We start from the raw sequence: 12,132 nt of genomic DNA on the forward strand, positions 1-12,132 counted from the left end.
TTTTCGAACACATTTTTTATCTAGTTTCGGTATTGGAGTGTACGTGGGAGGGATTTCTCTTTCATCGTGCGCTTTGCTTTTCCGGCTATCAATGACAGAACTGAGGGCCTTCCCTGCTGAGTTCCATGTCTTTATTCCCCTAGAAGAAGATACCACCATGCCTGCCTTCCACACTCTCTCTCTCCCTCTCTCTCGCTTTCTCTCCTCACCCCCCTGTCCCCCTCGCCAAACATGATTCATCTCAAACCTCTCCCAGCCCTCGCATTCAAACCAGGAGGCAACAACAACAACATGAGCCGAGAATATGGGCACATGAAATGAAACTATTTGTGTGATAAATTATCTGATTTTAATAAAAGGCACGCGAGCCATGATGGAAAGAGTACTCTATTGTGTAGCCTAGTTAGAAAACGTGAGATAAAATCCCAGGTCTGAATAGGTCAGCCTTAGTAACACCATCTGTAGCCTAGTTTTAATTTAAATCTCCCCTGCTGATGTGTTTTTTTGCTGCAGCGAAGTAGGTAGAAGATGATATAATCTTCTCGCATCAATCAAGATGTTATTTTTGGCTCGGTTAATAGCACATCTGTGTTAGCAGGTGCTGGCAATAGTGTTGATTTAACTGTTTTTAAACTGCGAATTAAACTGTGCCGTTCCCTCGGATGTCATGTAAAATTACAGTATTATATCGTATGGGGGTTTTGTTGGTGATTTCACGTAAAGGTTGTGTCAACCTGCCGTTGTGTACCCAAACCATTCATTAGATAATGTACCCTTATTCAATCTTAGTTTAAGACGACCTTTGCACTCTAGTCGCGGGGCGTGTTTTTTTTTTTTTGTCAATTAGTCTTTTCTTTCTGACTCAACACCTAAGGTACCTGGGGTCACAGACACAATATGGCGGCTATTGTTCTGACGTTGACCTTGTACAACCACCGCCCATAAACTGCTGGATAATTACTCTGTTCTCTTTCCTGTTCTCTCTCCATTCCTCTTCCATTGTTCCTGTTCTCTATCTCTTTCTCTTTCCTGCTCTCCTTCATACCCCATAATTTCTCTGGCTCTGGCTCTCTCTCTAGCCCTATTTCTCTCTACCCATCTATTTCCTGTTCTCGCTCTTACTCTATCATTGTCTCTCGCTGCTCTCTCTTGCTTGGTCTGTCTCTCCTGTACCTTCTGCTCTCATCTATTCTCATTATTCTCCACTTTTCAGGAGTGGTCGATCTTACCGCCCTCTCTCTCCCTCCGTCTTTCCCCTTTCTCTCACCACCCATGCCTAAGCTTGTTCTTTTGCCCTGTCTTTCATCCTTTTCCCTTTCAATTTACAATTTCCTCTTTCTCTCTCTTTTCCTTGCCTCGTTCTCTCTCTCTTTGTCATTCTCCTGCCAATTTCTCTCTCTGTCGATTCCTTTCCATATTCCAATGCCCTGTATTCCAACTTTCTCTCTCTCCATCTTTACTTTTAATAAATAGCTGTTGCATCCACCTTACTACGTTAAGTAATAATGTCTATCTTTTTCAGGGTTGTATTAAATTGTTGAGTGCAATTTGAGTATGAACTTGAGAATTGAAGGACTGTCTGTCTTTCTCCCCTCTCTCTTCTCCCCTCTCTCTCTTGTCTCTGTGTCTCGTAGGACCTGAAGCCTGTTGACGTCACCAACAAGAGAAGTCTATGGGAAAACAAAGGAACTACCCCCACCAAGGTAGACCTCATTAAAACAAATTACATACATGCTCGTCAATGTCCAACATCAGTATTCACATGTCAAGGCCCCCTTTTTGATGTTTTGAGATGCGAGAGTCGGTTCATGATTGATAAGAATTACACTTTTAGATGAGATATCCTCACAGTCGTCGTTAACCAATGGAAACAGGTTGTGTGTCCTCGTTAAAGATTGAGATGATGACGAGGTGTCTTCACCTCCGCTGGGCGCGGCGGGAAATAACGATGGCTGTGTTTGTTTTTGTTTCAAAGAACTCCTTTAGCTAGTTTTCATCATCGTTAAATCTGGAAGAAGCCCTGAGAGGTAAAGGAAAAGAGCAAACAGAAACGCTTCCTTCCTCTCCACGCGTGTTGTTTATTTCTATTTATTTTCTTCAAAGCGCTTGTCACACATGGTCCAAAATCACTTTTTTCTACCTATTTCTTCTATTTTCTTTCGCCATTGTTTTGTGTTAATAAACATAATTCTACATAGGTAAAGTTACAGGGCTTTATTCGGTCTCCTAATATGATATCTGGGGGGTAAACACAAGGATAATGTTTAAATGTTAAAGTTTTTTGCTTTTGTTGGTTGGAGGTCAAACAAAAGATAGTGTCTTAAAGTTACATTTATTTAGCTATAAAACTTCCACATTTTAATTTGATTGAGTTGAACACTTAAGGGTACATTAATCTCTAAAGACTTGTTCTTCCTCAAAATGAGTTTGTTTGCATTATTTCTACAACCTTCTTATCACTAGAGCTTAGTTCAAAGGCTAGACATATTGAATATGTAAGCTGTGCTTGTGCGTGTGTGTGTGTTTCTGTGTGTGCGCCTGTGTGTGTATCGCTCACTGTCCCACTGCATGCTGAACCCTTTTAAAATGGCTGTGTTGCATCACCCTGTCCTCATTTGATGGTTTCTTTTGTCTTTACTATCGTATTGTTTTTTGTGTTGTGTTGAAGAACACAAGGAACGTTTTCAGGAGTAGCAATTACCGCACAGTTTGGATCGCAATTTCCGTTTCAACTTCGGAATTGCAGGGCTGCATAATTGACTATTTCTGTCCGTCTGTCTCTCTCTTATTCTCTCACTGTTTCCCGGTTTGACGGTGAAACTGAGCTCACAGCAGCAGCCTTAGCCAGAGCGAGGGCCCTGGCGCTAGCCTGTCCTGGCGTAGCCCAGATCTAGCTTGCGCTTAGCTAACAGCTATGGCTATGCCAGAGGTCTGTGGTCCACCACAGTAGAGCGGTGGGTTTGGAGGGCGCTCGGCGGTGGTCCGCAGTGACGTACGACTGGCCCTGGACAGGAAGGACAGTGGTTGTCTAACCCTGTTATTAGCTCACGGCTATTAGCTAATAGCTAGCCGTTGTTAGCGCTGATGGATGGCAGGACGCAGATGAGGATGAGGATGATGAACGGCTCTGGCAATGTAGATGAGATCATACTGTCAATGTCGGTGCCGGACGGGCTCGTAGGTTAGATTTGAGTTAGCGATATGAGCTCCAGTGTTTGAGGCTGTTTTCTGACACAGGAATTCTAAACAGATCTGCTTCGTTGATTCTCCCAATCCGCCCTAACCGTTTTTATTTTTTCTTTCCTCTTCTTCCTCTGCTTTTCTTTCTCCTTATTTCTGCTTTTCCCTTTTATAGATGACAGGCAGAGGGGAGGCAAAATCAGTCGCAAATGGTAAGTGTACAAAATGGTATATCTGTACATCAGTGTTGGGTTTGTGTGTGTGGGTGGCCGGTCTTTGGAGAGTCCTTATGTAACTCCGTGGGCGTTCTACAGTTCTGTTGCCCCGAGCCACAGGCAGGAAGTTCACAACCTGGCTCTCAATGTACAGAAAAAGTATGTCTTCTTTTATAGACATACATAGACATTTTTTTTTATGCCTATGTCTATGACTGTAATTTTTTTATTGGACTTGAAAAGTTTGAACAATCAGAATATAAACCATAATTGCCATAATTGTTTACTTTCAGTTATATTATGAAAAAATATATATAAATATAAACAATACATTAAAGAATTTAAGTATGTCGATATAAAGGTGTGAGTGAAAAAACACACAAAAATATTGAATAATATGCCAAAATATGTAACTACAATTGCATACATTGATAGTTAGAATTTAATTATAACACCTGTTTTATTTTAGATGGACGCTTTCATTAAAAGTATATTTGAAAACAATATGGTTTCAATACCTTTCGGGTCTAGGGTCTCTAGGGAATATGAGGACGTCCGTTTAGGGTCTTTAGCCTCGTTGGCTATTTCCAGAACCGAAGCCGAATGCAGCAGCTTCCCTCGTCTGAGTGCCCTTGAGAGGAGAGAAGGAGTTTGACCTTGACAGATCCTATCCATGTCATTTCATTAGCTTGCACACACACACACACACACACACACACACACACACACACACACACACACACACACACACACACACACACACACACACACACACATCCACACAAACTCTTCACACACCCAAACTCCCTCTCACAGACACAAAAAAACGCAATAAACAATGACCTTACTATTGGTGTATTGGCACGGGGAGAAGGATGGTAGCTGCTATGAGGGTCCCCGTGGACAAGGGTTGTGTTCGTTACACAGTGTCCACAGCCTAAACATTTAAGCATCCTTGACCACTATGCCCTAACCCCTAGCTTAATGACCTGTCTCTGAATTCACTCAAATGAATGAGTGTCTTGAGAACAAAAGTGTCGGTTGAATGAATAAATAGCAATGTTTCAAACTCTCAAACAGTATCTGCACACTAGATACAGAAGCAGTTAGCCTCTTCATCTCTGCCAATTCTCTCTCTATCTCCCGCTCTCTCTCTCTCTCTCTCTCTCTCTCTCTCTCTCTCTCTCTCTCTCTCTCTCTCTCTCTCTCTCTCTCTCTCTCTGTCCCTCTCTGCCTTTGTATCTCTCCCTCTCTCGTGCTCTGACAAAGGGGTTAGGGCCTGCGGCTCCTGCATGCTGGGTTTATCACATTACCGGCTGAAATTAGCACAACATAGCATTACAACAAGAGTCTGTCATGTCTGTTGCAGGCCAAAACGGAGGGGCTTTGTTTAGACTTTAAGAGATGGGTTCGTGCCGATGTCTTTGTGTTTTTTGAGTGAGTGAGTCAGTGACACCACATACATGCCCTTATAGATTATCTGTCCGGTCAAATTAAGTTTCATTTGAAGAATTAAGTTGACTTGAATCCTGGCACACCCAGACAAACTTATGTTCCTTTGTAAAGGACTAGGAATGGCCTTGTTTTTGAATGGTGCAATATAAATATACTTTCCTTCCCTGTGTTTTTTTGTAAGTATTGCAACGTTAACTGGTTGTGATGTGTGACTGCAAAATGAATTCAGAGACTCCCTTTTATGAAACAAATGAGTACGCACAGACGGACAAAGCACATGACACCAGAACAATTCATTGTAGAAATTGACCTGCCCTCTGATGTATTTCATTTTTCTCTTTGTTTGTACCTCAGTACAGAATTTGACATCATGTTGGGTAACCAAAAAAGTGAAGCTCCCTTTCCATGCAGCCAAATATTGATTTCTTCTCCTAAATTGGTCTACAATGAAACTGTCATAAATGTAATATTGTACCCAATTTAAAACCTTAAAAACACCATGCAACCTCTGCAAAATATTTGATCCTTCGTGCTCTTTCATACTCAGTCACTCAAGGATTTATTTCCTGAACTGGTTTAGTGGCAATGTCATAAATCCCTCTCTTAGTTCTGTTTGATAGGTGAGAGTACTTCTTGATCGTTGAGATCCATTCTCGATCATTAAGGGTTATTCTAGACTGTAATCAGTACTCTTTAAATCCTTAAGAGTACTTCTTGATTGTTGAGTACTTCTTGATTGTTGATTACTTCCTGATCGTTACGAGTAGTTCTTGATCGCTAAAAGTAGTTCTTAATCATTGAGAGTTCTTCTTGATCGTTAAAAGTAGTTCTTGATCGTTGAGAGTTCTTCTTTATCGTTAAAAGTACTTATTCATCGTTGAGAATATTTCCTAATTGTTAAGAGTAATCCTTGATCGTTAAAAGTACTTATTGATCGTTAAGAGTACTTCTTGATCGTTAAGAGTACTTCTTGATCGTTAAGAGTACTTCTTGATCGTTGAGAGTACTTCTTGATCATTACAAGTACTTGATAGTAAATCCTGTTTTGTGCTGGTTTCTCCCCCAGGTATGGGACACTAATATCTCCAGAGGCTGCTGCAGCAACAACCAGGGACCAAGGCGATCTAATCCAAGCCTCTTCCTTTAGACCCAGTCTTATGTATCCAGTAAAGACACACCCACAAGACGACACACCCACGAACCAGGGGGGCAGAGGGGCAAAGGGCGGGAGGCGGGGGGAGGGAGGTAACGTGCAGTCCGACCACTCTACCGAAACAGCATTTTTGTACGGTTGCGTCTGAGTATAGTGCCTTTGCACGTCGATTTATTTTTATTTTTGCCTAGTGTTACACTCTTAAGAGAAAAAAAAATGAAAAGAACCAAAAATGCTGTGAAATTTGGGCCTTTATGATCGTTCTGCATTTGCGTCGTGTAGAATCCCACGGGGAACAAAGCAAAGAAAATAAGGTTAATTTGAATTGAGCTCTTTCGGCCTTGTCCAATTCTAGATGTCCGTGAACACATACTATAAGCGATTACATGACTCTCTCTCAAACATCGTTTTTTTATTTTATTTATATTTAAAGCGAATGCTTCACACTTTGCGACTTTAGTCACCAAGTTCAAGATAGAAAGAAAAAAAGCACTTCTAGAATTTAGCGGATTACACTTTAATAATGTCTTAAAACCAATAGCTCCGCAATGTTTCGAGTAATATATGTTAGCACATGTGTTTGTTTTTTTTATTATTAACTATTATAATGTACGTTTATATATCAATAACCTTTTTATACCCATAAAAAAAAGGTATTTCGCTTTTTTTGATATTATGACTATTCACCAACAGGCAGTTAAGGACTTAAAGCGTTAATTTTGGCGGTGAAAGGGGCGCTCGATTATTCACATCCTTCCATCTTTAATCATACTTAAAGTCGTTTTTTTTATTTATGCTTCTTATATGTCGTGTCATTTTTGAAAATTTCGAAAACACAAAAAGTCTCATGATCACTTTAAAATCTTCATAGACATTCCTACGTAACAATGTTAAAGCAGCTGTGCGGCACGGTGAAGGGGAAGGGGGGGCTTTCTGCTTATTTTTTCTTTGTTTTTTAAAGCTATCGGGTGTATGATGGGTCTTTTTCACCTACAGCGGCCATCTTGGTTCCAAAGGCTAGCTGGGCAGTAGAACTGAAAGCAGACTAAGACTCAAAGGTGACATATTATAGCACCAGGAGTGAGTGTGATTAGCCCTTTGCAGCCCTTTTGGAAATCTGGTGGTATAATATGTCACCTTTAACCAAGATGGCCGATAATAAATAAGACCCATGCAGGGGAATAATAAAAACAACAGGACTGAATTCATTCCAGATATGTAATATGAATCACAGGCATTCCTACCTTGGGCACGCAGAGAGATATCCAATCTGCCGGTTGCCGGTAGAATGCAATAATCATAAAATGCAAGGATGTGCACCACTATATAATTGTATTAAGTTTGTTGCCTTATGATTGCAATAACAAGTGTTTTTTTGTTGTTGTTTTTGTTAATGGATTCAACGGCCTCTGTGCTACAAACACATGAGTAAACGTAAGGTATGTCACCTGTCGGCTGTTGGCAGTTATCCTACCTAAGGGGTCGTCGTTGTATTCCCGATGCTTAACTTTTGCCGAAAAAATTCTCAAGTGTTGCATTGCATTACATTAATATGTACGTGGGATGTTTTTTTTTCCGCACAGCACATGCTTTGATAAGGATAATGAAATATTCTCTGGGGCATGAAATTAATCATATGTTCTGCTCAAAACTCTCGACAATCACATTCCAAGGCTCCTACCACGAGCAGGGGAGCCCGACCAAAAAAAAAAAAAAAAAAAGTTCTTGTATGATTTATGGTGACGTTTTATTGCCTCTTTTTTTATATACTGTGGTTTTCATATTGCCTCGATGATTTATTTTTTGTTACATCTTTAGTCCATCTCTTTTGTGTTAGCCTTCTAAGTCCATGTTTAACCAGACACCTGTCTTTTTACGAAGCGAATAACCGCTATGCAAAGCACACACACATGCTGTTCTGTTTGCGCCTAGCCAAGCGCTCTCAATGTCACGGCGGTGGCAAGCTTCCAGCTGGATTCATGTTCGTCAAACAATTGTACCATTGACTCAACAACGGCAATAAAGACATTATCGTTAATATACACGTCCTCGTCTCCTTCTTCCTAAGAACTAGCCACGTTTCACTCCGCCCTGGGAATGGTTCTCTCTCCTTTTATAAGAGAAGTAATAACTAATGTTTTACTACTGCTGAAGTACTATTTCCCGGTTGAGCAATGTCCCCCTCGCTGTTGTTGTTGTGTGTTCTTGTTTGCCCTTAACAATAGACGCAACCAAACCCCCCGGTGGCAACCTAACAATAGACGGTGATACCCACCAATCACCGGCCAGCGGGGAGGGTCACGTGACCAAACGCAGCGGTGGTGGGGCGCGGGTGCTTTTGAGGGGTGGGTGGTGGGGTGGGTGTGGATCATTGAGTTTGTGTATCTAGATTAATAAGTGCTTTGCCCGAGACAAGCCGCACTTAGCACACCCGCTCTTCTGCAGCTCCCCGGCGGGTAAGAGGGGGTCCATTAGCATGACTGCTGGGACCCCGCATGACATTCCCTGTGTTTGTTCTTCTGCTTTTGTGTGTTGTAGTGTCACTGACGCTAGTCGGGTGAGGAGGAATTAATTGAAGTCAATCAAATCAGACCCGTCGGTTGTTTCCCTGACAAAATCGCGCACGAGGAGCGAAGCGAGGAGACGAACAAATAGGAAAACGCACGAGTTCAATTTGCAATCTTCTCGAGACTCCTGCCTCAGGGTTGAAGGACGTGGCGGAATGGACGCCTTCTGATTTGATTTCCAGGCGTTTACAGTCAGTCCATTGTGTGTCGCGTGTGGCCGTTGTAGGGAGTAAAAAAAGCACAGGGGGCGCTACTTAGCTTGGCCCTTAGGGGCCCCGGGTTGGTGTAGTTTGCGGCGTGCTTTGGGGCTTTGCCTTTATTACAGACAAATGCTGGCAGCAGCCTTCGCTACATTCCTCCACTGCTGCTGTTTGAGAGAGAGTCGCTGTTCCACTGATTCAGCCAGACAGGACACCGGCCGCACACATTTAAAAGTGAATACGTGTGTTAATACCGCGGCCCGCAGGTTCCCGCTGCAGCAGGGGAATTCGCCCTGGATTTCCATTTCATACTTTTTTTTACCCAGATGGAGTTTGAGAAGCAGACGATGCCGTTCACACTCACGCGCTCAACGCTCCCATCGTTTTGGTTTCTCTCTCTGTCTCTCTCTCTCTCTGTCTCTGGCCCCTCTCTCTGTCTGTCTCTCTCTTTGTCTTGCTCACTTTCTCTCTGTCTTGTCTCTGACACCTCTTTCACTTTCTCTCTCTCTCTCTCTCTCTGTCTCTCTCTTTGTCTCTCTTTCTGTCTCTCTGTCTCTGACACCTCTTTCACTTTGTCTCTCTCTTTTTCTTTGTCTCTCTTTGTCTTTGTCTCTCTCTTTCTCTGTGTGTGTCTGTGTTTGTCTCTCTCACTGTCTCTTTTGCTGTCTCCCCCCCTCCTTTCTGTCTCCCTCCTCCCTTCTCTCTCTTTTGGTTTCAGTCCGTGCATTTGAGGTCATTTATAGTGATTCCATTTCACTAACTCAGTCCAACATGCATTTTTCCAAAGGCCCTAAACCGTTAGGAATAAAACACTCCAAAAGGTGACGTGTGTGAATCGAATGTGCAGATGTTTGGTTTTAATATCAGGAAGGTGGAAGGGACAGTAAACGGAGTACAGGGAAACACTTTATCGCTACGATAATGTTAGGACAATGACCAGCGTGGACAATGTGAAAACATCCCTCCGTTCTATGTTCACATCTCGTCATTTAAAACCAATAGGGAAATTGATCCATGAAATAAGATGTAATTCAACCATATGTACTCTGTACATCTATTATTAATTGACATATACGATATTTTGTATTGAGACAAAGCCTATAAGATTAACTTTATACATGATGTAAATGTTATACATATGTTATTTTATGTACTTTATACATAGAAGAAGTGTGTCATACATAATGTATACTCTAAGTATGTGTATTTATATGTTGCTTTATAAGTACAAGATGTTCTTTATACGTATATGTACTTTATAAATATGAGATGTAGCCTACTTTATATCCTTTATAAAAGTTAGTTATAACACAATATGTACTTTTTCCAGAGGAGAAATGCACTGTATATGACATTTAAGCCACAAAACAACAAAAATAAGCAACACATTTTAATGGGTGGAATGCTAAAAACTGAACTGATGCTGACATAAAATAGTGAATTCTCTCTCTCTCTCTCTCTCTCTCTCTCTCTCTCTCTCTCTCTCTCTCTGCACCTGTTTAATCTACTCCCCCACCCAGACACCGTTCTACAGTTCTTTAAAAATAGAGCTGCACTCGCACCCAAATATCAGCCCGCCCATGGCTGTTTGGAGCCGCCGATCGTGTGATTTATTAGCTAATGGAAAAGCTGCGTCGCAGTAGGACACGGTGTTGTGTGAGTGTGTGTGTGGGCGCGTGTATGCTCATCATGTTGGTCAGGGTATATATTTAGACGCTCTTTTTAACGACATCAAGGTTCCCCTCTTAGTGTTTGTGTGTGTGTGTGTGTACATCACCTTGACACATTGTCTTGTGACTTTGTGACTGCAGATAATGGGCATCAGCGCCAGAGGTTGTTTCAAATGGACTTCAAGGGCTGGTCTCGGGGGGGGGGGGCTTGGCGATAACATTTACATTATACACCTCTAAACCAAAGGCTTCTGTCATGTACCACGCCTATAAATGAAAAGGAATTGTATCCCCATAAAAACTTTAATCACATTAAATATGTCGTTCAGTGTTCTGTTGTCGGCGAATTATTAAAGAAAAACTATTTATGACCTCTTTGAGGCATTGCTGCACATTACTCAACTTATTCAATGTTACGAGGAACATGTGAGATGTGTGCTCTCTCTCTCTCTCTCTCTCTCTCCCTCTACCTCTCTCTCTCTCTCCCTCTACCTCTCTCTCTCTCTCTCTCTCTCTCTACCTCTCTCTCTCTCCCTCTACCTCTCTTTCTTTCTCTACCTCTCTCTCTCTCCCTCTCTCTCTCTCTCTCTCTCTCTCTCACTCTCTGCCAAGGAGATATCTTGTGGATTAGGCAGGCTGTATTTGGAAACCCTGTTGCTTTTATTGTCATGGTGATTGTTTAAGGATGGGGGTCATAAAGTGTATGTTTGTGTGTGTGTGTGTGTGTGTGTGTGTGTGTGTTTGTGTGTCCCATCAAAGTCTGAGGGTCCCATCAAAACACAGGTAAAGATAAAGCGTAGATTGAGCGCAGTTTCAATTAACCTCCATCGTCTCTAAAACGAACGAAATATTGCTTCTTTCTTTAATTGTTGTTTTTCCCCATCGCGATGAAACTCTGGTAACAGAAAATCCAAGATGTCTGAAGGACAGACGACTGAAGAGGTGGAGGACATCGTAGAGGTGGAGGACGTCGTAGAGGTGGAGGTGGAGGGGACACAGTAAGTGATGTGGCCCAGGCCGTCGTCAAGATAATCCATTCACCCCAGAGAGGAACCCTTAAACCAACGTCCCTTCTGTCTCTGTCTGTGTGTTTGTGTTTGTGTTCGTTCCAGGGAAGAAGGTAGGAGTGAAAAATAAATTGTCGAAATCGGTTGCAGTCAATCAGTGTCCCGCAAGGTTCACTGAAGACTCAATACTTCTATGATCGGATTTTTGTCTCCTCAGAGGTGGAAGAGGAGCAGGAAGAAGGTAAAAAAGGCTTCTTGCATGGCCCTTAAAACTATAGACTGTCGCTGTGTCAGGGTTCTCTGTGTACTTTTAAACCCGGTTGTTTTTGAGTGAGAAAACAAGTTGACAGGAGGTACAACAGAGGTTTGTGTATTCTGGTGGTTCGGTTTATTTGTTTGATACATGTCACGCTAAAACATTGTCTCTCAGCCACAAATTCGGATCGGAAAATGTGATGTGTTGTTGTCAATAGGCCTTACATTTATAAACCACTGTTGAGTTCTTACCAGGTGTTATGCCTAAATAAGGTGTGGTCCACTTGTAACTAATTGAGTTACTAACAAAGGTGTTAATTAATTAGTCGGTTGTCATACCCATCACAAGGTGGGCCTTCATTAACACATTAATTAACATGCATTTAGCCTGCCTGTAACATAAATCGTTATCTGACCTTCATGAAATAAT

At 41.9% G+C, this 12,132-nt stretch overlaps 1 protein-coding gene across 1 annotated transcript in view; it reads left to right on the forward strand.

The window, feature by feature from the left end:
* The window catches only part of cald1a (caldesmon 1a), a gene marked incomplete at its 5' end in the record, with an annotated part of 24,412 nt that extends 16,371 nt beyond the window's left edge, over positions 1-8,041 (forward strand). Inside the window, 3 exons of the mRNA XM_079755966.1 lie at positions 1,635-1,703; positions 3,356-3,392; positions 5,917-8,041. Coding sequence (XP_079612092.1) covers positions 1,635-1,703; positions 3,356-3,392; positions 5,917-5,930 — 120 coding nt within the window. The 3' untranslated portion in view covers positions 5,931-8,041. The remainder of the gene's footprint in view (positions 1-1,634; positions 1,704-3,355; positions 3,393-5,916) is intronic.
* Between the last annotated feature and the right edge of the window lie 4,091 nt (positions 8,042-12,132).

This window comes from Pollachius pollachius (assembly GCF_949987615.1).
Source record: "Pollachius pollachius genome assembly, chromosome: 18".
Taxonomy (NCBI): Eukaryota; Metazoa; Chordata; class Actinopteri; order Gadiformes; family Gadidae; genus Pollachius; species Pollachius pollachius.